Raw genomic sequence first — 27894 nt, 5'->3', positions numbered from 1 at the left:
TCTTTCCATCTCTATCCCCTTCTTGCCTGAGAGGAACTCCCAGCAGCAGGCTCAGTGTTTCAACCCCAGTCACCCGACCCTCGGGACACAAATAGCCAATTTGATATAAAACGCAAGTAGCAACCTTCATAATGTGCATTCCGCAAACGATATTGGGTGTTGCTAATCTCTGTGTAAAGCGCGGTGTCTAACAAGCGGGGATAACAGGCCCCACCTGCGACGAGATACTCCCAGTCACACAGCTTCAGCAGCAAGAGCGGCACCATGGCACTGTCTTCTCGCGAGAAGACCGACGCCTTTCTCCGGCTGCCGATTGGTCCGTTTGTAAACCAGCTGAACTATGACCTTGGAAAGCGGCTGCTTTGTATTGGACGTGGCGCCAAACGGTCAGGTTTTAAAATTTGGCGAGCGAGACGGGAGCCGGAGCGTCCGAAGCGGGGTAGGAGCGGGCGGCGGTGAAAGGTGAGGCAGGGGCTGGGGCTGGGGCGCAGCGGGAGCGGCCTGGCCTGGCCGCGGGAGAAGGGTGGAGTGGGGCTGACGGTGGTGGGAGGTAGGTGGTAGGGTTGGAGGGTGGTGGGATTGGGATAGGAGAGTGAGGTGGAGGGGTCCGCAGATGGATCGGGAGAGGACCGGCGGCTGGAGACGGGTTGGGTGTGGTGGGGAACGCAGATAGTGCTGACATTCCAACTCAGCGAGTGTGGTGCGACTACCATTTTCTAGTCATACGAAGGGATGCAGCGAAGCTTGGTGCAGCCAACGCGAAGTCTTTGCGGGGAAGGACCAGAGTCTAGTTGTTGCACTGTTAATGAATACTAGTGGGATTCTTCTCGAAAATGGGGCGTATAACGTCACATGAGTGGAATGTTACTAAGGTCTTTAAACAAAAAAAAAACTTACCCCAACTGAATGTGCTGTGCAAATGACACCAAAAATGTTAAAAAAAAAACAAAGTTTTGAGTTATCTTCTGCAACCCTGGGACTGCTGTACTTGATGGTCATCTGGGTGGTGAAGGATTCCGTCTCCATCACCCTAGTGTTCTGCCCCTCTCTATTAACTGACTCTCCCAGAAAGAGGACATATGTGCTGAATCCAATTGCTGGGATGTTACTTGAGTTTACTGTACTGGCTACATTAAATATGTTTAGGGAAATGCTGGATTTGAGATCTAAGGGTGTATGTGGGCATAAGATGCTGTGATCTATCGAGAAAATCTATGTTTATGTAGCATGTAAACGGGATTTTTAAAGGCCCATCTTGTCATTGCCAACCAAGTTGTCTACCTGAGTTATTTTCATTTTCCAGTGTTTGGCCTGTATGCCTCTTCTAGAACTATTTCAATTATGTATTTGTGAATAGGAAGATTTGAAGGGATTGGGTCAAATGCAGGCAAATAGGGCTAGCTGAGACAAACAAAAGTCACGTGGCTTGTCATTAGAGCTGTCAAAAGGCGCAAAAATCCCTATTTGGCTACAGGCTTAATAGAACCAGTGCATAAAAGGTATTGATATTATAGATGTGGAATTGGCTAATAGTTGACAGCAAGATTGTGGTGAGTGGTCATTATTGAAACTGGGGTTGGGGAGTGGTGTATAGTGATATTCCCAGGAGTCAGTGTTTCTAATCCATATTAATATACTAATTTTGGGTGAAAGTCACAATTTCTAAATTTGCATGTGATGTGAAGCTTGATAGCACTGTAAAATGGAAGTATAGTCTATGTAAAAAGGCTGGTAGATGGATAGAAGCATGGCAGGTGAAGTTTAAGGCAGAGAAATGTGAGCTCATGCATTTTGGTAGGAAGTTATGAAGAGATAACATTAGGGTAAAAGATAGTGTTGGTAAAGGAATACAGGGCCCTGGGGGTATGGGTTCACAGGTGACGGGGCACAATTAATAAAGCATATTAAATTGGGATTTTATCGATAGAAGCTTGTATAACTTGCTGAGCCTTTATAAATCTCTGGTCCTGCTCTTCCAGTCTTGTGTTCAGTTCTGGTCACTTCATTTATAGGAAGGATGTGAGATAGAAGGATACCAGAAAAGATTACAACAATAATCTCTGGTTTTAGGAATTAGAGGTTAAAGTCCAGAAGCACCTGTCCAGAGAGAAATGTTCATCTTTCATGTTGACCCTGAAGAAATGGTTTTACAACTTAATAGTATGTATTTCAATCACTGCACTGTAGGAAAGATGTTGCGACAGAGGATGCTGAATAGATATAAACTAATGGAAGAGTATTGATGTTCATTATTTAGCTGACAGTTTTGTATCTCAAGTACAAATTTTGGATGGAGTCTTGATGGTTCCATGTGTGAATATACAGTTTGTTAAAAGAACACTGAAAAATCTGGAAGTAATGTATTCAGAAAACTAGTGACTTTGTATTAGTGTTTAATGTTGTTTCTATGAATTATTTATAGACAATTATAAGTGGTTTATCTTGCCTTGCATCTTTCTCAGCCAATCTGGTATGAGTTTGCATTTGGATGAAAACAGTTATTTGGACCTTCAAGGCTCCACTATAATGGATGAACAGTGTAACCCGTCAACACCGATTGCAAGCACGGGGAAACCAACTCTTCGAGTAACAGAGAAGGAAAATTTCCCTCCCAAAAGTTCAACAAAACTTTCCAAGGTGCTTTTTTTTTTGCATTATAGCATTAATAGTTTGTCTATTTTCTGTTTTTAATCAACTTGTTGAACTTTAATGTTCATTATTTGGTTCTCTAAAGATCTGAAACTTAAAACTTGTATATAAAATTTCTTCATTTCAAATAAATCAAAGGATGGGTATTTTCAGAATATTTAACAACTGAAGCTTTTAATCATACAAGATATCACTCTGTACTAAAAATATCTGTGTAGCAAAACTTAATGGTGCAGTAGGCAATGGTTATTGGTGGAAGCAAGTTTTCTGGTGAGCTATGCACGTTGAGTCTAATTTCTGATTTGATTTCCAGTCCACTACTTTGTTCCCTACTTGGTGCTATTCAGTACATTAAGTATGCTGCAGAGGTTAGGCTAAATTTGACTTTTGTTTGTCTCTTAAAACATTTGAGTTTTCTATTCAAATTTAATTGCAAAGTATCACCACATACAAGAGTTAGCTACTTTGGGCACTGAATATTTACAGAGATGCTATTGATATATTCCTCTGTTCTAAACTAACTTTTCACAATGTAGGTGTCCTTCCAAACCCCTGCAAGAGACCCTGTTACACGGAAAATATTGAGTCCACATATCACCAATGTTGCATTTCAGAAAATTGGAAACAATGAGGAAATTGCATTGAACATACAGGGTCCAGAAAATCTTAATGAGGATAAATGGTAAGAATAAATGAGTTCCTCCAGCATTTTGTGTTACAAGAATAAATGCTCTGTCGCAGTGAGCCAAAATGTGTGTACTTGGTTCTAAGCTAGTTTTATGTAATTGTCTGAGACTTTAACAGTCCTGTGATATCGTATTCAGTTATGAATATTCCCTTTAAGGTTACTCAGTTAAATGCTTTCTCAGTTCTGATGAGATGTAACTGAAGCACCCGGAGGAAGCCCACACAGTCACATGGAGAACATACAAAATCCTTAGACAGCAGCAGGAATAATCCTGATCAGTCGTGGTCGGTGCTGTAATGAGATTGTGCTAATCTCTTTGCTTCTGGGTTGCCTATTTTCCCTGTTAGGTATACTTTGAGATACTGCCTTGCCTGCAAAGATAACAGGATCCAAATAAGCATTCAACTCCATTATACACAAAGATGACTTCTGTATTATGTAACACCTGTGTAGCGTTTGTCTCTTCTTGCGTGACTGTTTGCCGCACTCTTGAAGATCAAATTACATAGCATAACGCTAGGTCCTAGTGGACCATCAGTTTGGGTATTGGAAGGAGGCAGTGAATAAAAAAAAATGCACACTTCTGGAGGTAAATTTATTTATAAAAAGTAGTAATATATGCAAAATATTTACATGAGTAAGAACAATTCAAAGTTCCAACATTCTGTTTAGATTCCAAATATCAAATTCCAAATTTAGATTCTCAGATATCAAATTCCTTTTCAATTGGAATCAGTGATGTTCATTAGAATAACATTTATTACTCTAATTAATTAGGTCTAGTGTTATTCCCTATTTAAAGGTTTATAGACTAACCTTTTGCCTTTCTATTTATCCCCAGTTGGTTAGAACTAATTGAATTTCTATTCTTGGGTATTATGGTTAACTTCAGTTTCAGTTTAAGTCACTATGTCTACAGATTTAAATTTAAAAAAATATTCAACTTAATTCCTTTCATGACAATTCTCCAACATCACAACTTTTAAAGTAAATCCCATTTAGTAACTTATCAAAGTCTTTGCAAAAATCAGTTCTTGCAGAAAATCAAATTCAGATCCTCTAAATGAATAATAAACTTGTACATCCAACTATGTTAAATCCAACACGTCATGAAACATTTTGTTCCGTGCTGGTTTGTTGATCATGGTTGGCTCGTCATCTTGTTTCTTGGTTCATTGGATGAAATAGCTGGTCATCCATGGAAAGTCACTTCTCAAAACTTGTACAACAAAAAAACCTGACCTGTATTCAACAGGATTACAGTCAGTAAGTTCTTGTACTCATTCTGATTTCTATCTCAAAATCATGTCATTTCCAAACATTTCTCAGTTACAACACTACTGAACATATTTCACACACACATTTTATACTTGGGACAGCAAAAGTGTTTTAATTCACCAAATCCTTGGTATGATTTAACAGAACTAATTCCCAGTTACACAGCAGAGATTTTGGACACTCGTCTCTGCTGATATTGTCTCGCTATAGCTGGTGCTTGTTACAGCCGTAGCTTCAGTAAATCTTTTATTGATATATTCTCTCTTGCCAGGGGTTTCACTGAGGTTTTCAAGTAAATAGAGTAGCGATGTTCACTACTAATTCCACTTTTAACAGTTTATATATTTAATTTCTAATAGTTTGCTGCATTTCTCTTGCTTGTCCATACCTGTGTCAGCTGCATCTCGTTCTCCCATAGTTTTTTTTCCCCCAAGTTTAATTTGGTAAACCTCATTTTCACCCCTCCACAGGTGGAGCTTTCTAATATTACATCTGAGTTTAATTAACCTTAGTTACAATTGCATCAGATGTATAGTGTAACACTCAATTTCTTCCAATAATAAATTGATGGACGCTAGCTGCTGTTAGATGTTTTCTTCTAAAGATGGTTAAAAGTTTTATGGAAATAATTCAACATGGGCTAGATGTGGGGAAGGACCTGTTTCTGTGCTGTGGTGCTCTGACTATAACTATAATCTAACCCAATTGTGCAAGGTTTGAGGAGGTAGTATAGTGTACTCCCATCTTGTATCCACTGTAATTCATTGCCACATATGGCTCTGGAGACCAAATTGTTGAATATATTTAAAGTAGAGGTTGATAGGTTCTTGGATTGTGATGAGAAGGCAGGAGAATGGGGTTGAGACGGATAATAAATCCATCATGATGGAATGGTGGAGCAGACTCGATGGGCCAAATGGTCCGGTTCTCCTCCTATGTCGTATGGCTTTATGGAACATAATTGCACAGGAATAGACCCTGCTGCCCATGACGTGCCAAACTAAGCTAGTGGCACCTAATCCCAGCAAGCAGATGGCCCATATCACTCCATTCTCTACATGTGCCTATCTATAAGTGTCTTAAACATGTTTATCATGTCTGCCTGCACCATCCTGTATTTTTCAGGTGCTCTTCACTATTTATATTTTTAAAAAAAACTTCCCCTGCGCATTTTTAAACTGTGCCCCTCTATTAGATACTTTATTGGAGAAGAAAGATGTCAGATGTCTACTCAATGCCTCACACAATTTTATAACTTGCCTCTATAGCAATCCTCCAGTCTACGCAGCATTCCGGGACACTTCTGAGCTCTCTCTGGGCCTCCACATCCTTCCTAAAATGGGGTAACCAGAATTGATGCAGCCTGATGAGCTTTATAATGCTGCAACATAGCTTTCTAAGTTTGAACTCAGTGCCTCAACAAATAAAGCAGTACACCTTGGAAAACCCTATTGAATTATGTGGCTACTTTCAGGGAGCTGTGGACTTGGACCATGTTAAAGGTTCTGCCATTAACTGTTCCTTCCCTTTTCATTTGCCATTTATCAGTTCTCTAACCATACCTGTAACTGATTTTTTTTTATCCTATGGAACACGACTAAGTCCGTGGCTTTTTGCCAGGATAAGACCTATCAACCACTGCACTGATTCCTATGCGCAATGCAATTCTGAATCCAAACAGCCAAGTGATTGTGGATCTTGTGCATCTTAATTTTCTGAATGAGTTCATGAGGCATCTTGTCAAAATTCCTTGCACTGCTCTACCCTTTGAGCATCTTGGGTCGTTACTTCAAAACTCAATCGTTGATATGACTTATCTAGCCTCTTAAAGGCTATCCCAAATTAGGCCATCATTTTCCAAATGCTCATTAGTCCTGTTCCTAAGAGTCCTCAAAAATAGCTTCTCTACCACTAAGTGAGACTAGGCAGTTTATAATTTTGAGGGTTATACCAGTGCTTTAGCCCTCCCCTTCCCCCTTGAAAAAAGGAACATAAACTACTCACCAGTCCACAAGAACCTCTCCTGTGGCTGGGAAAAGATTATCTTGGTCATGGCACCCCTCAATATCACAGAGTATATTGTGTAAGACCCTGGGGACTTGTCCACCTTAATGGTAAGAGATCGCTTAAATTTCTTTTACAATTACAGGCACAAAGATTCTGGTGGAAGTTCTGAAGTATTTAATCTGCAATCAGAAGAGCAATTGAAAGAAAGCAAGTATATTTGGTTATTTTATTTGGTATATTTGAATTGTGACTCTTGATCTTGCGTTATTGTATGCAAAGTTAGTTTGTAAAGTAAGTTAAACTTTATCATGTTTTCTAAAATCCTGTTTATTGGAAAAAAGGCAATGTAAAATTGAGCTTTCATAATTTTGTCCACAATTACTGCCGGTTCACTTTTGAGTTAAAAGTCAAGATATTGTTAGCACTTACTCTGAATTGAAACTAGTTTGCAAAGTGACTTATAAGGTTTCTGAACTTAAATTGGCTTTTGAAACAAAAATAAAATCTTTGGCTGATTTCATTTAGCGGGGTACTTTTCAAATATGCCTCTGGTTGTTATTCATTAAATTTGAGGTGCTTTTTATCTCTGACAGAGACTAGCCAATCTGTTGCCAACGAGGAACAAGTTCCATCTCATGGAGCATATACACTTGATCTTGACATGCTTGATGCAATAAATCCATTTCAAAGTAATTCAAAAGTTATGAATTCGCCAGCTCAGAAACCGAGTGACAACGAGCTTGACTCTCGTGAACAAAGTCTCAAAATTACTCCAGTGAATAGTCAAATGCTTCTTGAGGAGACTGCAAAAATGTCTTTAATCCCTCCTTATAACATTAATGCAGATCAGCGAATGAACACATCAGCAGACATGCCTTTACAAATGGAGTGTCAAAGCAACTACATAGAGGAGGATTCTGAGGTAATTGTATCTCAGAAGTTGAACAGCTTTGAGGGAGATTGTCTTGAGAAGATTGATCTTTGCAAAAGTGAGGCAGCAGTGGAAAGTTTAGAACTTCCTGTAGAAAATTCATTGAATCTCAACTGTGACAGCACAAGCTCTGACTCCCTTCCGACGGGAGTGCAAAAACCAGAGACTTCCCCAGTACTTATTCAAGATCTTGCATCTGAAAATGCCCAGAAAGCTGATACTGATTCTTTGCAACCAGTAAAGTTGGAGTTTGCATTTGATGATGAAGTGAAGAAGAAACCACCACCAAAGAAGTTGGGAAAAAGACCTGGAGGGCAGATATGCCCTAAGAGGTCCAAAGAAACTACAGAGAAATCAGTGCATAACAAATCTGAAGAGCAGATTAAGGAAGTTATAAAACAGAATGAAATTCATCCTGATGAACACTGCAAATTGGAAGAACAGAGTAAGGAGGCTGTAAAATTGAGTGAAACTGATCCTGTCGTCCCAAAATTTAACTACAGTGTTGACTGGGACAAACTAGATGACCCAAATTTCAATCCTTTTGGTGGAATTTCAAAAGTTAGTAATTCTCCCAGCTCTAAGTTGCCAGAAGCCAACGCTGCAAAGCAATTATTGCAAGATAAAGAAGAACATGTTGAGCCATCTGCGGACAAAGTGGATATATTGCAGAAGCCAGAAAGCACTCCAGCGGCAAATGGATCTACTAAGGGAATTAAAGAGGTTCAGAAGCAACCTGTAAAGAAGTAAGTGGATCAAATTTCAATGGTTCTTTTATTTAAATATAGTAAAGCACTTGAATGCCTGGTCTTTTGCAGCTTTTTGAAGCATTGAAGGATTTTTTTTTAAAAAAACAAGAAACATTCTACAGTACTCTGGCATGGGCTAGTCATGATAATATGCTTACTAAATGGGTTGAAACACTATCTTAGCTAGTTGACCAAATTACTCTAATCTGTTAACCCGCTCTTCAGCCTTTTACAAAAACTTTCTTTAAAATTTTGTTTTTGTGTGAAGCCCTTCTGTGAGTTCTAAATTGCAACCTGGCATTTCCCATGTTAAAATTTAGGGCACAGGTATTGCTGGTAGGGTCAGGGTACATTCCTAATTGCTGTTAAGGTAGAGATGAGCCATCTTGACCCACTGCAGTTTATCTGAAGATCATCCCCACAATGCTGATGGAGATTTAAAGTTTTTAGATACAGTGGAAATTAAGAAATGTTAATATTATACTTGGTATTCCTGTATCCTTGTTCTTATTATTCTTAGCCATAAAGGTTGTGGATGGTACATACTAATAGTGTCAACAAAGGGGGCCACTTTCTTTTTGGTGGTATTGCACTTGAGTGTTAAATGGAGGTGGAGAGTATTTCATCACATTTGTCTAAAGAGCCTGGTAGAAGAGAAGAGTCACTGACATGTACTGCCATCTGACCTGCTCTTGTAGCCACGGTATTTCCTGCTGGTTCAGCTGAGCTTCTGGTCATGACAAATCTGAAGTAATTATGCAGGACTGCATTCAATGACTGGGTAGTTCATTAGACAAATATTACTTGGCACTCATGAGCCCATACCAATAAGATCTTTCAGTCTTAATGCAAGCAGGCATTGATGCTTTGCATTGCAGATGGAATTGAATATTATGACGTTGTCAAGAAAGGTCTTTTATAAAGCAGCTAAAAATGGTTGGGAGAAGGACATTTACCTGAAGAAATGGGAAGACAGACCTGTATGAAGTATAGCTATGCTCTTTAAAGGTTTTCTTTTTCCCTTGATGTCCACTTCTACCAGGGCATCTTGATATCACTCCAAATGTTGCTCTGATCTCAAGGGCAATCAATGCCTCTCCTTTAATTTTGCTCTTTGGTCAATGTTTGACTTGAGTGGATAGTGAGGTCTGTAACTGAACTGTCCTGGTGAGGCAAGACTGAGTAAATTGAGGAAAATTTGCATCTTATTAGAACAATGACACTTTTCATACCTTAGAGTGTATGCTGGTGGTAATAAGCAACAAGAGACATTAATCTTGATTTTTGCTTATTAGGAATTGTGCTAAGGGAGCTCTCTGAGCAGGAGATGCATGAGAATGCCATCTCAGCAGGCTTATTAATGTCGTTTATAGCCACTGAATCAAATTCCTAGATAACAAAGCTTTGGGGTGGCTCGAAGTGAAGGATTGCCCCACATATTCTAGGACAGTTGGAGATAGAATTTTTAGCTATGCTTGCATTCCCCCAAAGAAATAAGAAATTTAAAAAATCTTGTTAATTCTGGGGATATTAGATGAACACCCTGCTAAAACCTAACGTTCAATGATCATACAAATATTTTTAATCACTCGCTGTTTTTTCCTTTGAACCTGATTTGTGCCTCATTGAGATGACTGCTGACCACAATTTCATTCTTCATCCTCCAATTATTCCATAATTCTTTATGACACATGATTGGAAATAATTGACAGTAAGAATATTATATCCTGCTTTAGAGAACCTCTACTTGTCGCAGAATTGAGCCACTGCTATGCCTGATGTTATATTAAACCCCAAGAAATGTGGGTAGATATTTTGGCTTGTAGTTATGACCTTGTACACTCAACAGCATTTTATTAGGTAGAGGAGTAGACCCAGATGTGCTCTTCTGCTGCTGTAGCCCGTACACTTCAAGGTTTAACGTGTTGTGCATTCAGAGATACTCTTTTGCACATCACAGTTGTAATACAAGACTTGAGTTGCTGTCACTTTCCTGTCAGCTTGAACCAGTCTGGCCATTCTTCTTTGATCCCTCTCATTAACAAGGCATTTTTACCCAGGGAACTGGTGATCAGTGGATGTTATTTTGTTTTTCGCACCATTCTCTATACTCCAGAGGTTTGTGCATGAAAATCCCAGGAGATCAGTTTCTGAGATACCAACAATCATTGCAATCAGTCACTGATTACATTTCTCCCCCATTCTGTTGTTTGGTCTGAACAACTGAACCTCTTGACCATGTCGGCATGATTTTGTGCATTGAGTTGCTGCAACATGATTGGCTGATTAGATATTTGCATTAGTGAGCAGTGTACCTAATAAAGTGGCCACTGAGTGTATACTGGAGACTAAGGCTTAGGAGGTTTAAACTGTATTCACTATAATGTGGAAGCATCACCTTTAACAGAGCTCATCACAAGACGTCCCTTGTTTTGACTACAGCTCTTCTGTCCTACTTCGTTTTTATCCTTTGTCTCTCAAATGTGTGTATTTTTTTCTTTTAAATTGGATTTGTCTGCCAAACTTGCATTAATAATTTGAATTTATTATTCTTAGGAACACTTGTAAGGTTAAGCCGATGAGGGAGGTCTCAGCAATTCCTTTATTTCAGGTGGGTGAAATCTTGAAATCTAAAAGGACAATAATTCAGGTACACAATATCAAAACTGTTTACTAAAACAGCAATCCCTTAGATCATGACTGGTTTATATGATTCAGTACCAAGGTCAATTGCTCTCAGATTTCAGTTGATTAAACTACATTGCAAACATAGCAGCATTTCAACCCAAAACATTAATTTGTTGCTTCCCACAGATTCTGCTCAACCCAGTGTTTTCAATATATTGTTCCAGGTTACCAAGGTGCCAACAATTTCTCTCCTGAATGACTTGCCTCTTTATCTTCCCTAGGATTTCAGGTTAATGCAATGATTTTGATTTTTTTTCATCATTTCTCCATGTTCTAGCCAAGGAACTAGTACCAGTTAACTTGATATTTTATTAAATTCAAGTTTATTGTCATTCAACCATTTATATATGTACTGCCAAATGAAACAATTTCTTGCAGACTAAAGTGCACAGTACATATAGCTCTCTCAACAGAGTAATATCACTACAAATAAATTAATAAAAATAAGTTTATTTAAAAAATACAATTTTAAAAAGTAAGTAGTGTAACGCTACTGGTGCTTCATACGTGGTGAGACCTTGAAGATTGCAGGGAGTTGAGTAGTCACTCAGCCTGGGACGGAAGCTGTTTCCCATCCTAACAGTCCTTGTCCTCATGCTGTGGTAAATTCTTCCTGATGGTAGGGGGTCAAAGAGATTGGATGAAGGGAGGGATTATTGACAATGCTAAGGGCCCCACATACACTGTGCTCCTGATAAATGTCTTGGATAGGTGGAAGGGAGACTGATGATCTTCTCAGCGGTCCTCTGAATCCTTTGCAGGGTCTGGTAGCTTGTCAGGACCCTCTCAATCGTGCTCCAGTTTATATATTTTTTTAAAAAGTTAGATTGGGAGGGATTACCTCAGGAAGTGGGAACTGTTGTGCTTTCTTGACCAAAGGGCTGGTGTTGAGGGACCAGGTCTGGTTTGTGCACTCCCAGGTACTTGCTGCTCGTAACTGTCCATGGAGAACTATAGTTATTATTTGCATCTCCCTTCTTTTTGTGCCATCAACCCCCAGTACATGCTACTAACAAGCAAATCTGAATAGTGAAACTAATACTAAATTTAAAGTTTCTCATTGTTTCAATTTTTCTTCAGCATAAACTTTCAGAGCCTGGTATCTCTTCTTCCTCAATTTTGGCAAGATAATGCTAACACATAAGATGCACTTCATTTGAAAGATTTACAAAAAGACCAATTGCTGGGTCAGTCATCCCACTTTTTGATGTTGCTGCATTTTAATTCCTTAGTGGTAAATATGGGACAGAAGGGAAAGTGCAAAATTTACTTCTGTATCCCAGTTAGAAACACTTACTACATAACACAAACTTGAAATGGAACAGTTTCAGAAATAAAGTTTCACCATTCAGAAGGGGCAGTCTGGATTTACAAACCACTGAAAACAAATTTTCAGTCATGGTGTAAATGTGCAATTTAAGTAAGACAATGAACCATGCAAAAACTTTTTTTCATTTTTAGGAGCCTCAAGTTTTTGCTATTGGAGATATTATTGAGTCCATGCCAGTATCTAATTCTGAAAGGAGGATTTCAGACAGGGTACAACTATCGAGGAGTGAAGAAGTGACACAGGACACGAAAAATCTTGAGTTCACCATGGCAGGAAGCTCTGAATTTCTCGATGGCATCATTGAAGGCGAAGCTGAAGAATTCAGACCAGCTGACCAAAGTAAGACTGGTTTTCTGGTCTGTCTTGTTAAGCTGTTTTTATTGTCAGTAATATTTGCCTGTGATTCATCTGAGTTCAAGATAATTGTCTTGAAACTAATCCATCTATGTACTTTTAGCTTTAGTGTCACTGGTAGAGAGCAAATCATCAATTCTGATATTTTCAAATCAGTATCTATTAAGCATACAAAGTGTTAATTCAAATATCTGAAGGTGATCAACTTGTTGTTTAACATAAATTTCAAAATACTTGATAAAATTAATTGGTCTTGCTTTAACTTGAATGTTATAATCTGATCTACCTGGTAATCTTCCTTCTGTCAGTGATTGAATGCTGGGCAAATGTTTGCAGGATGTTGCTCTTTCTTCCTCTGTCCATGTCACCCATCTATTGCCTGCAAGTGGAAATTTCTTTTTAGAGAGGTGTTATATTTCAGTCATTGTACTTTTGGAAATTTTTTAGCTGGTGTTGAGCATATCTGGTCAAACTATTATTATTGCCTGCAAATGCAGTTACGTAACTGCAGTTCACCCCTCCCAACCCAAACAATTTTTGTTCATCAGAGATGCAGGTTTCATTCCAAGTGCTTTCCTTTCTGAGCATTGTAGGGAAATTCAGACAAGTTTCTATGGTACACCTATACATCTCAGTCGACAGTGCTGAATTGAGGTCTACTGCCCATCTTTGAGGGGAGGACCAGCCAGCGTGCTTTTAGTGCACAATAATACAGTGGATTCTGCTTAATTGGGATGCATTGGCACCAGTGTATTTTGGCCCAATTAGCCTGTTTCATGGAAATAGTTTAAAAGGTGCATTAAAAAAGACGAACCAAACACAAATTATATATCTTAAGTTCAAAGTATGTTTGTTAATATACACATGCCACCATATACAGCCCAGAGATTCATTTTCTTGTGGCATACTCAATAAGTCCATAATAGAATAATTACCATAACAGAATCAATGAAAAAAATGTGCCAACTTGAGCGTTCATCCAGTGTGCAAAAGATGACAAACCGCAAATACAAAAATGAAGAAATAATAAATAAGCAATAAACATCAAACATGAGTTGAGTCCTTGAAACTAAGTGCATTGGTTGTAGGGACATTTCAGTTACTGGGTAAGTGAAGTTGAATTCCCTCTGGTTCAAGAGACTGTTGGCTGAGGGGAAATAACTGTTCCTGAGCCTGGTGGTGAGTTTCCTGAGGCTCCTGTACCACCTTCCTGATGGCAGCAGCGAGAAGAGAGCATGGCCTGGATGGTGAGGTCCCTGATGGATGCTGCTTTCCTGCGACAGTGCACAGTGTAGATGTGTGTGATGGTGGGAGAGCTTTATCTGTGATGGACTGGGCCATATCCACTACATTTTGTAGGATTTTCCATTCAAGGGCATTGGGTTTTCCATAAACACAAAATCATCTGCAGATGCTGGGGTCAAAGCAACACTCACAACACGCTGGAGGAACTCAGCAGGTCGGGCAGCATCAGTGGAAAAGATCGATCGACGTTTCGGGCTGGAAGCCTTCGTCAGATACATACCCTTCGTTTTCCATACCAGGCTGTGATGCAACCACTCAATATACTCTCCACTACACATCTATAGAAGTTTGTCAAAGTTTTAGATGTCATGCAGAATCTTTGCAACACTTGTAATTGCACCTGTGTGCTGGTCCCAGGACAGGTCCTCCAAAGTAACAACAGTGAAAAATTTAAAGTTGTTGACCCTCTCTCTCTGATCCTCAGGACTGGCTCTGGTTTCCTTCTGAAGTCAATAATCAGCTCCATGGTCTTACTGACATTGAATATAGAAACGTAGAACAAATTGGAACACTACCAATACTACTGAATTTAAAACTGTATTAGTTCCTAATACTTAACCACAGAGGGATTGTCTGCATTGTATTCTTTTGACTGTAAATAAACAAAATTAGTGCAGACACCTATTGCACATAATGGACAGCAATTCATACAATGCTTTCAGTGACTGCATCCTCAGTCCTCATTTCATAACATCCAGGATGATAGCCAATAGCTTCAAACTCTTCATAATTCCTGATTTGCTGAAGTAGTAAAATCATTTCATTTTCACTCCCAGCTGTTACACTGGCATTTCCAGTCTGAGTGTTTAAAACCACAGGGAGCAAAACAGTTCTGCATTGTCTTATTGCTTATTTCTCGTCAACTATCAGTGACAAAAATCACTGCTTTTTGAATAATGCTGTTTTAAAATCTTTGTTCTAAGCACAGTGTAGTGTATAATGGCTACACAAGTGCACGCGACTGATGCTAGTTAGAAACTGTTCGACAAGTTTCATGCCCCATTTAAGCAGCATAGTTTCCCAAATAAGGGGAATCCTGGTTATTTTCTTGATTAATTTATTTGTTGAGAGCTGTCCCAAATATATGGCTGCCCCAGTTAACTGATGGGCTAATTAACTGGAATCCACTTATATAAAACTGTTTATTGTTCCTGATTCTAAGGCCTTGGTTAACTGAACTTTTTAAATCAGTGGAGCAATAACCAATGTACACAATAGAAGCCACAATGGGCCGTTCCTTTCATGGCAGTTACTACACTGAATTTAATGAATCCCTTGTCACTTAGTTCTCTTAATATCCATAAATGTCCTTGATACAGACTTCCAAAGATTTGCTGCTCTTGATTCATGACTTCTGATTTTGGTTTTGCATGACTATTTTGATATTGAATTTTATTTCTAAACATTGCAAATGGATGAAATATTTATACTGGTGCTTTAATCTACTGTCAAGTCCTGTGAGTTTTGTACTCTACACTACACTTCAATGGGAATAGGTGGTAATACAAAAAGTTCTCGTGCCATGGTAATTCAGAACAGATTATCATTGATAAAGTCCTATCAATAATTATGTCCTTCAGGAAAAGGATGAGTCCTGTTGCTTGCTTGCGTGTATTCATTGTCTAACTCTTAAATCTCTGCTTCTCCCATCATTTGAATGTTTTATTTCTTTACTATTGTACCTGACATCCTGAACAAGGGTAAACACAATTTAAAAATATCTTGGCAACAAGCAAATAGTTTTACTAATGTTTATTGCAAAAATATTAATATTCATAATGTTGCCATTGTTATCACTGACTCTTCCGTGTTCATTCACAAATAACATGAGAATGTAGTCAGAGCAAAACTAATGCTAACTGACCTATTTACTCTTTAAAACTTGTGTACACAAGATCTGTGAGGATATCAAAATATATCATCCAATATTACTGTATGTCTTCTCATGTAGCTGGAATGAAGCCATGCTAGACATTTCCTGTGAAAACATCTCACTGCTCTTGGTTTATTTAAATTAAATCATTCACTGCTTCATTTGGCAGTAAAACTAATAATTCTGTGCTTTTTATGGGCGAATTTAAAGAATCGAGAGGTGCAATTGCATACCCCATGCAAACAAGGTATTTGTACTGTCTTGGGTATGTGTTCGAAAGGGCCACCACTTCAGTCTTCCAGGGTGATGGGTGCTAAGTTTTAAAGGTGCTAAGGCAAGGTTTTAGAGCACTAGGTACCTGGAAAATGCCAAGGAGGATGGTGGAAGCAGATATGAAATTGGTATTTGAGGCACTTAGAGTGGGGAATGTGAATCATGTGCAGACAGATGTGATCTGTTTGATTTGGCATCATGGCCTGCACAGTACAGCATGACCACAGTGGGACAGGCTGTTCTATCCTTGCCTATTTTAGTTTCTATTCTCATGATGAGCCGTGTAGATACAAGAATGTACTGTACAAATGTGACTGTTAAGGCCACAGCCAAATTCTTCTTGAGCCCTGTTAGCTGCAAGTGCCCCCAAAGTATAGCCTGTTAATGCCCACTTGGTTAAATGGTAGGATTACATATGCTAGCTTCTGGTCTGTTCCAATATCTACATATGGCATTGTGGACAGTGACAGTGGTTGCTATATCCATTGAGATATTTGCAAGCTTGGTATGCAGTTCTTGAAGATTTATTTTTTAGCCCCTATTAAATTCTCCCAATTTTTTAAACTACTGCTAATTTCTTTGAACTGGGTTCTCACTCTTAGCTTGCAGTTCTGTAATATTTCTGGGAGTTTTGTTATCTTCTAGCAATGCAGATGCCCAAAATATTCATTTTGGTGCTCTACCATTTCCTTTATTCATCAATATTTCTTTTATACCTAGAAGCTTTTGAAGCTTGTTTCCAACTTGCCAATTGTTGTAGCCTCTTTCCTTATCAGTCCTTGGCCCCACTTTGCTGTCTTCTAAAGTATTTCCAATTTTTTAAATGTATTATTATTAATGCATAAAACATGCCCTGTTCTAATCTCTCTACAGCCAGATCACAAAACTAGTGGAATCTAGTTAAGCCTATCGGTTAATTGGGACAGCCACTTATTTGTGACAACTCTTAAAGGACAAATGTTAATCAACAAAATAATTGGGGTTCCCCTGGTTTATTTGCAACACTGCCACTTAATTTGGACAGGAGACTACTGCTGAAGCTTTTGGAGTCAGTTGCATGCACTTGTGTGGCCGTTAGACACAGTGCTAGAAGTGAGCAGTTTTTAAATAGTATCAGTTGCATGTGTTTGTGTTCAAATGCAGTGATTTTTGTCACTGATAGTTGGCAAGAAATAAGCAGCAAGACATCTCGGAACGGTTTTGGTTACTGCAGTTTCAGGCATTCTGGTGTGGAGATGCCAGAAATGGCTATGAGTGAAAATTAAACAGTGAAAATTCATGACTTTGTTAGGAACTACGAAGAATTTGAAGGCATCAACAATGAAAATGAAGATTTGGAGAATGAAGTCGTCAAAAGCATTGTATAAATCCAGTCCATTATCTGCACTAGGTATCTGTACTGATTTTGCTCAATTACAGCAAAATCAAAAGATTACAGTCCAGCATACAGTCCTTCAATAACTATTAGAAACTGTATTGAGGTGGTATTAGTGTCTTAATTTGTTCTGTATTTTAAATGCATAACTTATTTGGTTAAATTTGTTTGTCATTTTATACTTTTAAACTATTTCCATGGAACTTCAGCTAATTAGGCCAAAATGTACTGATCATGATGTGTTACAATTAATTGGAATCCACTGTATTTGCTGCAGATAATTTGAAAAGTTAGCAATTACTCCATTATTGCCATACATTTCAATATGGTTCCCAGTGTCTCATAGCCAACATGGGCCTTGACTTCATAATTTACTTTTAAAATTAAGAACCTGTTTTCAAATAGAACTAAGTTGCTCTCGGTGCTTAAAGAAAATTCCTGCATGTTTTGGTCATTTCCTTTAAAGGTCTTTTGAACTACCATTAGTCCTTATTGCAGAATTTTGGATCAAAAATGGACTGTTCCTTAGGCCCTTTAGAAAACCATCTTGTGTATGCCACAAACATTACCACAGCCATATTTTTTTTGGGTAGTGTAGATTAAAGATCCATGATTATTTTCCTGTTAGAAGCATCTAATTTCTGTATTATGTCCTACATTACCACTATTGCTTGTGGCCGTGTTAGTAACTCCTAATACTCTGTTCCTTGCTTTTTTTAATCACATAATTTTCCTTTGCTGTAATCCTATGTCAACCCTTCCTTTTGCATTTCGTTTCATAGAAATATAGAAAATAGGTGCAGGAGTAGGCCTTTTCGGCCCTTTGAGCCTGCACCGCCATTCATTATGATCATGGCTGATCATCCAACTCAGAACCCTATACCTACCTTCTCTCCATACCCCCTGATGCCTTTAGCCACAAGGGCCTTATCTAACTCCCTCTTAAATATGGCCAATAAACTGGCCTCAACTGTTTCCTGTGGCAGAGAATCCCACAGATTCACCACCCTCTGTGTGAAGAAGTTTTTCCTCATCTCGGTCCTAAAAGGCTTCCCCTTTATCCTCAAACTGTGACCCCTCGTTCTGGACTTCCCCAACGTCTGGAACAATCTTCCTGCATCTAGCCTGTCCGATCCCTTTAGAATTTTATACATTTCAATCAGATCCCCCTTCAATCTTCTAAATTCCAGCGAGTATAAGCATAGCCGATCCAGTCTTTCATCATATGAAAGTCCTGCCTTCCCAGGAATCAATCTGGTGAACCTTCTTTGTACCCTTTTGTACTCTTTAGGTTGTTTGAAACTGTTTTAATTTTGCATGATTTGTAAGATTAATAATTGTTCATTGATTATAGTGGTGAGAAGCATTTAGAAATTATAGCAACTTAATAACTACTCAGCAATTTCAATGTGTCATGGAGCTGGTTGGGATGGTATAGGATTAGAGTTGTATATCATGACTAGATTAGCAATGGATAATTTATTTGATTTATCAATTTGCATAGCTTTGTAGTTGCCAGCAATACAAGATTTTGCTGTGATTTGAGATTTGAACTATCAAATGATTTTTAATTAGCAATTCTTAGTGAAGGTGATTTTTACCTGTGACAAAAAATTAGTACTTTTAAACATTGTAATATTGAAAGTTTTCCCTTGCAGTTCCAACATTTAATGAACCAATTGAAGTTGACTACCTGGAGCAGTTTGGTCACTCACTGGTAAGTTTAAAAGTGCATTCTTTTTGTAATTAACTTTGATTCCTTACCAGGGTGGGCCACTCGGATTGAGGCAGTAGGCAAATGTAAGGTAGATACAGTATGTAGGTAAATCTAGTTATTCAATTTGATAGCCAAAACAGGAAGATGGGTTGTTTCTGAACAGAGCTTATGAATAGGTGAGGTGCAATGAAATGGAATGAAGCCATTGAAAGTAAACATGTAGGTATAAATGCAAATGGTATGTTAGCCACCATAATAAGCATAGGAACAGGGAGGTGCATCTGTGTGAGGACTTGAGACCCCCATTCTGAAGTTTTGTATGGTAGTTTCGGTCTCTGAAGGAAGATGCTCTTGCAATGAAGGAAGTACAGTGGAAGTTCCCCAGATGTGTCCATGAGATGGCATTATTGATGTATGATGAGTGCCTGTTAAGTTTGTGTTTGCTAGAATTTGGGTGAATGAGTAGAGATCTTGGAAATATGGGGTGGGGGAAAAATCCAAAAGGTCTGAATAGATTGGATGCAGTAAGGCTGTTCGAGACTATGGGAGAATCCAGGGCTAGTGCTGATAGACTAATGTAAAGCCAAGTAGCACTGAGTGCAGAAATTTCTTCAGTTAAGAAGATCCAACTAAATTAGTGGGTCTGGATTTGCCCATACGCTAGACAAGGTAAGAATTAGAGCAGCATAGAACGTAGACCAGTACAGCACAGGAACAGGCCCTTCAGCCCACAGTGTTGTGCCCAACCAGTTATGTTAGTAATCAAATGCACACTGAGTGTTTCTTGCAATATCAAGCTAATTTAACCGAAGCTGCTTTTTCTATTGTAATTTGTTTAGTTTCATGCTTCTGCTTTGAGAAAGCAGTCTCTATACCTGAAGTTTGATCCTCTGTTGAGGGAAAGTCCTATTAAGGTAACCGCTAAGCCCCTGGAAACTAAGCCCAATGTGGCAGATCCACTAACTGCAAGGTAAAATGTTTGTTAATTTACTATTTTCTTAACCCTCTTTGTCTAAAGTGTTATCACAACTGTTGCCAAAATGTAATCTGGTTTGGATGATATAAATTAAAAAATGTAGAATTGATGTGCAATTTTTTTCTTAAATGTTGAAGTGCAGTAAGGTTTCAGGTGGAGAAAGTATCACTGCTGTAAGTAGTGAGCTTTTCCTCAAATGTTTCCATCTTGTTAACTGCCATCGCTGTTCCTGTAACATCCAATGTTAAATCACAGTATATAAACATTTTAAACAGTATAAAAATACTTAGCTAACTAAATTCTTTTGTCATGCAATTCCAGTATTATTGATCTTGAAACCAGATCTCTTGTTCTTCCTAATAAAGAAACAGTGGTAAGTAACTTAGTTTTTTTTTTAACGTAAAATAGTGCCATTTCATTATCAGTTAATAAATGAATAATGACCTCAATGGAATGAAGATTTTTGAACACCTTAATAAACAACCCTACAAACTGTGAAAATAAATCAAAACATCTTTTGTTCTTTAATTAGTAGCAAAAATTTAAACTTGTGCAGACTATAATGTGAATTCATTAGTACCAGAAACATGCTATGTTTGCAAAAAGCACCTCTTTTTCTGACAACAGTTGAAATATATTGCTCAGGATACTGGGGACTAGAGAAGTATTGTATCTTTTGTTTCAACAGTTTTTGCTAACTTTGAAGTTTGAATTGAATGCTGTGAAGGTTTGCTAGGTGTATTGAAAAGAAATTCTGGTAGGTCAGGCTGTAAATGGAGTGGGGTACAGACTTGTGACCTTTCATCAGAGATGGAATATGTGAGATTAAGCTTTGAGATCACACATATACACACACACACACACACACACACACACACACACGCGCGTTAGTCTTGCGAGACCATGGATTTGCGCCTGGAAAGTCTTCGCTCTCCAGGGCACAGACCTGGATAAAGTTGTATGGAAGATTAGCAGTTGCCCATGCTGCAAGTCTCCCCTCTCCACGACACCGATGTTGTCCAAGGGAAGGGCATTAGGACCCATACAGCTTGGCACCAGTGTCGTCACAGAGCAATGTGTGATTAAGTGCCTTGCTCAAGGACACAACACGTTCTCACAGCTGGGGCTCGAACTCACGACGTTCAGGTCGCTAGTCCAATGCCTTAACCATTTGGCCGTGTACCCACTGAGATTTATATGAAGTAAATAAGTGAAGCAAAGTTGATTTGGTTTAATGTTAGAGAAACTGATGGCACACGTTAACTAAAATAACCTACCTTCAGTTGTAAAGATGTTTCCTTTAAGGGTATTAAACCCTAATCTAGTAATGCTTCTGTATCATTGAATTTTTTCATAATTGATTTGTAAATCAATTCACACCCATATTTTTTCTTTAAAGGATACAGCTCCCTTAATTCCTGATGTGCAACCTATTCTTAACGATCCAGTGGCTGATTTTGCACCTACTGTTTTTGCTGAAGATACAATTGTTGATGTACTCAAATATAGCCAAAAAGACATGGATGCTGCAATTCAAGCTGTGAAGCAAGAGGCAGATGAGGCCATATCAGCTGTGAAGCAAGAGGCATGTACTAACTGTTGTCTTAATGTTTTCAAGGTTCAATTTTGGTAACTTCTATCTAAGTTTAAACACACCTTCCTAAATAGTTGTGCTTCTTGGGATTTTTCTGAATAATGCTGCAAACCTTGATTTGTGTTTTTGTACCATTGCTTAGGAAGTATCGTATTACAGTTAAGAGATTAGTGCCATATTATGGTGTGACCTGTACGATTTGTTAATAAACTGTTCTAATCAACAGATCAGCAACTTGTTCTGTTTGACAGATCCTGAGATCGGAATCTTTAAATTACATAATATGGTTTTATCTGTTGAGGCTTGTTTTGGACCTTTGTAGGATTTGAAATTTAGAATTGGTAGCTTTTGTGTTGTTTGATACATAGCTGCCCTAACGCCCTTTCCAGCCTATTAGGTTGATGCTTGTGCTTTATCAGCTTGGGATTTAGAACTTACCGTGGAATACTTTATTTTTGGTAGCTTGCTCGTCAGGAAGCTATAACTTTGGAATGGAAAAAGAAGCATGAGGAAAAGCTTGTACAATGTGAAGAAATGAAGTAAGTACTTCTCATGTGAAAAGTTTTCTCATCCATTTGATTAATGGGAATGTGGTCTTTTATTGCTAAATTTGTTTTTTCTAGGAAAATTATTGATGGATATACTGAATTGGTTTTGCAAATGAACGGTAAGTTGTATTCCTGTTTCATGTTTTTTTTTAAATTTAAGAAGCTTGGTAATTCAGGCAATGCATTTTTTCCTTTGGCAATGGTTAATGTATCAAACAATTAACATAGTTATTTAGAAATCATACTTCTAAAGATTATTTTTGAAATATTTCAGAGGCATCTAGCAAAAAGGTTGAAACGGCCAAGGCAGAAGTAGACAAAGTAACTGAAGAAAAGCAGCAACTCTTAAAGGATCTGAATTCAGCTGAAATATCATTTTCTGAACTATTCAAACGATTTGAAAAACAGAAAGAAGCAATTAATGGTTACATAAAGGCAAGTTTATTTTGCTAAAAATGTGCTCCTATGATTTGTATTCAGTTTTAATATTTACATCCATGAAGATTGTCTTGCAGACCAAACTTTTAAAATTATGACAATGAAGTAGGAGCTTCAGTAGATTGTTTTAGCAGTCTGCTCAATGATAAACAGTCCTTTAGTGTAGTGCACTGTTTAGTTTTTGGTGAGGATTCACACAGCTGATTTATTGTTGTCATACAGTTCTGCCTTGGACTTGAAGCTGTGAGTAATTTTTGGACTGGTACAGTGTAATGTAGAAATGACAAAACAAGTTTAAAATGGTGAGATGTTCTACTTATAGTGTGCAAACATCATTTCACATAACCTTATCAATGTCTTATAACATTGTCAAGGATGTCATAACAGCTTGATTAAAGCTAGTTGCTATGATGTCTAATTTTTGCAAGTATGAAAAACTTGGTGTCTTGTGACAGTCATGTTTAAAAGATTTTCCAATGACTGGACTTGAGGTAGGGATCCAGTCATACCAGTGACCATAATGGAAGGTGCTCTTTCATTTGTTGTCAGCAGGGTTCCTTAACAATAAAAGGGATGGGAAGACATTTCCTTGCTGGGAAACTATTTCTTGGATTAATTGAATGCACTTCCTATTGAACGATGGTGTTGAGCTATTGAAGACATTGTATTTGGCTTGAAGAGAGCACCCTGGCAAAAGAAGGAACAGTTTGTTTTGAGATGGCAAAATTTTCTTTGTTACTAATTGTAAAATCTTTTTGAGCATAATTTTGTAACAACTGGAGAATCCTTGGTCACCATCTCCAAGGGGCTTTATTTTTGTATGGTGTCTTCTCAAGACTGTGGAGAAAAGTATTGGAGACAAATGCCTGGCAATTTGAGAATGTTCAACAGTGATTTGTACAGCACTAATTGAATGCAATGGATGCTTTTCCCCATTGGACATGGATAAAGATTGACTGTGGAAAGGAATGATGGATTGGAATGTAGCTGGCTAGAATGAGGATTGTTCCATTGTACTGCATGCCCTTGCACCCTACTGATCCTTGCTCACCTTTTGTGTTTGTTTCTATGTCGGTTGATCTTTGTACCGACCAGTTTAAGTGGTGTTGTTTGGCTGAAGCAAGACTATGGGGACTATCAAATTACCTTTGATATAATATCTTCCTTTAACCACTCGTGAGCATCAGATGTGGGGGAGAAAACACACTTTACTTTGGGAACTTATGCCTTGATAGCAATGTACATTCTGAGTATGACTCCTAATCTGTAGTGTCTCCTGTAAATCAGACTTGTTTCTCTTTTGTAATCCTGCTCTGACCTGTGAATCAACTACTATTACTGAAATGGTTTGCTTTCAAATTTGTCTTCGAATAAGTGCACAGCAAACGTTTCTGCAATTGTTCTGTCCCGACTAGGAGCTCTAGAAAGACATTTTGTACTGGCTCTTCTGTCTCATATTCAGTGCTCAGGAAACGCAATGTTGACAATGGTTCACTCAGCAATTTTGTGTTTTTTATATAGAATGAAGAGATACTAAAGAAATGTTCTCAAGATTATCTTGCAAGGATTAAGAAGGAAGAACAGAGATACCAGGCTCTAAAAGCTCATGCTGAAGAAAAATTGAATCAGTGAGTAATCTTAAATTTAGCATTAGTGCTGCTATTTAAGTATCTTAGGGAAATGAGTGGGAAGAAGTTAATGATGACCCTAGTTAAATATTAACAAAATGCTAAAAGAAACCAGTACTTATTCCTTGTATCATCCATTCTGTATGTTCTAATCATCTAAAAATCATTTGAATTGACCTGAAATTTCAGAGGTCATAATTAAAGGCAAGTCATTTTGGGTTGAAATTGCAGGCACATCAGTAATCTAGAGCAACAATGAATCTGCTGGAAGAACTCGATGGGTTTAATAGCATCTGTGGGATGAAATGTTTTGAGTTGAAATCCTGCCACATTTGTAATCTAATTTTGGGCCAATTGAAAACTGGGGTTTCAAATGAATATGGAGTCAAATATACAGTAAATCAGTCAGTGGGGTTGCAGTTTTAGTAAACAAGTGCATTCTGCTTAGGACAATTTAGAGTTTAACAGTACATTTGCTGGTACTAACATTTTCTCCCGTTCCTGTACAGAGCAAATGAAGTGATTGCGCAAGTTCGCAATAAATATACAGCAGAAATTGCTGCAGTCGAGGCTCATCTGCGGAAGGAGCAAATGAAAATCAATTCCTTGGAAAGGAGTCTGGAAGATAAGGTTATGAGAAATAGACTACAATTCTTTTCATTCAGGCTTCCCTTTTCTCATCATTCACAACAAATCCTGATGAGTACATTAGGCCACTTTAAATTTAGTGATCTCACTGAAATGAGGCAGATGGTCATTGTAAACCTGCACTTAACCATTAACTTTTTAAATCATTCTGGTCACCTTCATTCCCCCTTCACACATGCCCTGCCTGAAATAAGTTGTTCAACACCACAGTGGTTCTGCATGGAACTAAATTTGTAGTTTATGATTGATTTGTTTTTGCTGGCTCAACCATTTGGTGATGGGCTTTTCTCTGGTAGAGGATTGTTATCTGACTTGGTTTAAGCCTAAATGTGTTCTGTGTATGCTTACATGTGTGTTATTTGAAAATGCCACTTTTTGGATTTGTATTTAATTTTATTTAAATCCTCCCCCACACTGGAATGTAGGAGGGTTCTCTGAAAGTGGGAAATGAACAAAGTGTACAAAGTACATTATTATGAGCACCTATTGGCACTTCAATAACATTTCCAGATTTTCTTTTATTGAACAAGTGGATGGAGTTTTGTCTTGATATTTGAGAGGTAGGGTTGAAGGCAGGAGAAGGCCACATCTAAATACTTGATTTTCACTCTTCTGGGAATCTCAAATATTACACCACCTCAAAGGCATTCCTAATACAATCCAATATGGAAATCTAGCAAATGTTATAGAACAGTAAATCTTAGGACAAGGCCCTTCAGTCCACCATGTATTTACCATCCATAGTGCTAATCTAAATCCCTCCATCCCTTGCTTGTTCACATCCAACTAAATGCCTCGTACATTTTTATGGTATCTGCTTCTACCCTCTTCCTTGGAAATGTATTCTACCTACTACTCTCTTCCTTAAAGAAACAATTTTCCTTGCAGATTTATAAACATTCCGTCTCACCTTAATCTATGCTCCTTGGTATTTGACATTTTGCCCTGTTTGGAAGGGTGGTGTGGCTTATCAGATTTATTTTGCCACCACCTTGCAAGCTAGCAAGCAGTTAAAGATGGTACATTGAAGGAACAGCAATGATCAATAAAAAATTAGCCTTCCTGATGAATTATTTCAAGATATGGGCAACGTGTAGAATTAAAGTAGGGTTTAAAAACCAGTTTTGTAATTGCAATTTTGTTTTATTTCCCTACAGACTAAAGAAAACTTGGAACTGTCAAAGATCTGCGATGAACTAATTTCTAATATGAAAAAGAACTGATTTCCCTGTGTCTTGTAAATATAGCTTAGTGACAAGATATGAACTTCCTTTTATAACTAAATTACTAGAGAAATAAAGTTTAATATTTTAAATTCGCAGTTGTGTGCAAGATTTGGAATAATATGGAATAATAAGAAATAACAGTAGGAATAAGCCTGATCTTGCATATCTCCATGTTCCTGCATGAATCATTATTCCCTTGTATTGTAAAATCCACCAGTCTGGAACATGATGGACTCTATACAGTGATCTTAGTTTACAAGAATAAAATTCTTTTAGAAGTTGACAAGGGAGATGGTTCTCTGTAGTGGAAAGAACCGGAGGTCACTGTGTACTTTCCATAAGGGAGAAATATCTCCCCAATCAACTCCTATAAGAATTTTGTACTTCTAAACCAAGCAGACAAGACCATGCTTTCTAATCTCTCAGTGCAAAATTCATGTATTCTGGAATTGCATCTTTGCTACACAATTGTAAATATATCCTTGGTGACTGGGCATTTACGCAAAATTACAGGTGCTGACTTTCTAGTGCTTTCAGAAATTAGGAACAAAGATGTCTGTAGTACTTGCAATAAGTTAGTAACTAACTTGTCCTTAACTGCTTGCTGAGCCATGTTAATTTCTAGTGAGGAGATGCAAGAGACTACATGTCCTGGAATCTGTAGCAACAAACTAACTGCTGGCGAAACTCAGATGGTCAGGCAGCATCTGTGGTGGGGAAACAAGCAGTTGATGTCAACTGCCTGACCTGAGTTTCTCCAGTTTGTTTAGAAACAATTACTTTCCTTTGATCACCCCAAAGTAGATAACAGCAATTGTCTCAAACTTAAAGTGAAATTTCAAAGAATTGTGCTCAGTCAGTATTTTAGAATGCTTACCACTGCTCAGAAGTGAGCTGCATCTTGGTAATGTGTTTTTTTTTTCATTTCTAATTATGTCTGAAACATGTTAACTAAAAGATTTATGCACACTTTGTAAGAAGATCAATAGAAACTGATCCTTGCCTCACTTGTGCTTCCACATTTTGCATTACTTTATCCAATGGATTTTTCAAATATATTGCTTTGCATAACATTTCAAAATGCTTTTAGGTTGCTGATTGCGCAAGCTGTTGCTTGTGGTGAGTGATTTTTAAAAAGTGAACAGGACCAAGTGCGATATTCAGAAATGCTTGAGCTTGTTGGGTAGTTAGACACTTGGCAACGGCCAATAAAAAGTTGGGTTGAGTGGGAGGATGTTTCATTGTGGGGGCCAGGGCGAGGATAGTGTGGGGAACTTGTAGATTTGGCTCAAGAGGCTTTGGTGAGAAGAGATTGTTTCGGGCAAGCTTCTTGCACAATTAGGACAATGGAATTCTTGTTTTGTAGGATGTGGGAAGGTGGGGAGACCTCCAATACAGTATTCCTGACTACACCTGCAAGAAGTGCATCCAGCTGCATCTCCTTGGGGAACTGGAGCTGGATGAATTCTGGATCATTCAGGAGGCTGAGTGTTTATTGACAGATGTGGGGGAAAGTAGTTACACCTCACCTAACTGGGTAACTGTTTGGGGGTGGGGTGAGGGATAGGCAGCCACTGCAGGTATTCCTATGACCAGTTCCCCTCAATAACTGGTGTACC

General features: G+C 38.2%; 1 protein-coding gene across 1 annotated transcript; it reads left to right on the top strand.

The window, feature by feature from the left end:
• The first annotated feature begins 374 nt into the window (after window positions 1-374).
• LOC140196802 (transforming acidic coiled-coil-containing protein 3-like) lies at window positions 375-27894 on the top strand. Its single transcript, XM_072256609.1, has 17 exons — window positions 375-462; window positions 2463-2637; window positions 3186-3331; window positions 6765-6829; window positions 7216-8299; window positions 10859-10913; window positions 12452-12659; window positions 19159-19217; window positions 20057-20187; window positions 20515-20566; window positions 21593-21778; window positions 22250-22326; window positions 22411-22454; window positions 22610-22770; window positions 24295-24401; window positions 24911-25031; window positions 26207-27894. Exons 2-17 carry the CDS (start codon window positions 2473-2475, stop codon window positions 26270-26272), a joined length of 2727 nt encoding a protein of 908 aa, XP_072112710.1. The 5' UTR covers window positions 375-462; window positions 2463-2472; the 3' UTR covers window positions 26273-27894.

Source organism: Mobula birostris, chromosome 4 (assembly GCF_030028105.1).
Source record: "Mobula birostris isolate sMobBir1 chromosome 4, sMobBir1.hap1, whole genome shotgun sequence".
Classification (NCBI taxonomy): Eukaryota; Metazoa; Chordata; class Chondrichthyes; order Myliobatiformes; family Myliobatidae; genus Mobula; species Mobula birostris.
The sequence above is the reverse complement of the archived record's forward strand: the minus strand, read 5'-3'. Positions and strand labels throughout refer to the sequence as shown.

Coding starts and splice junctions, on each gene's coding strand:
- LOC140196802 (XM_072256609.1), top strand. CDS start 2,473: ATGAGTTTGCATTTGGATGAAAACAGTTATTTGGACCTTCAAGGCTCC. Junction 19,218..20,056: donor AGCAGTTTGGTCACTCACTG/GTAAGTTTAAAA, acceptor TAATTTGTTTAG/TTTCATGCTTCTGCTTTGAG. Junction 22,455..22,609: donor ATTGGTTTTGCAAATGAACG/GTAAGTTGTATT, acceptor GAAATATTTCAG/AGGCATCTAGCAAAAAGGTT.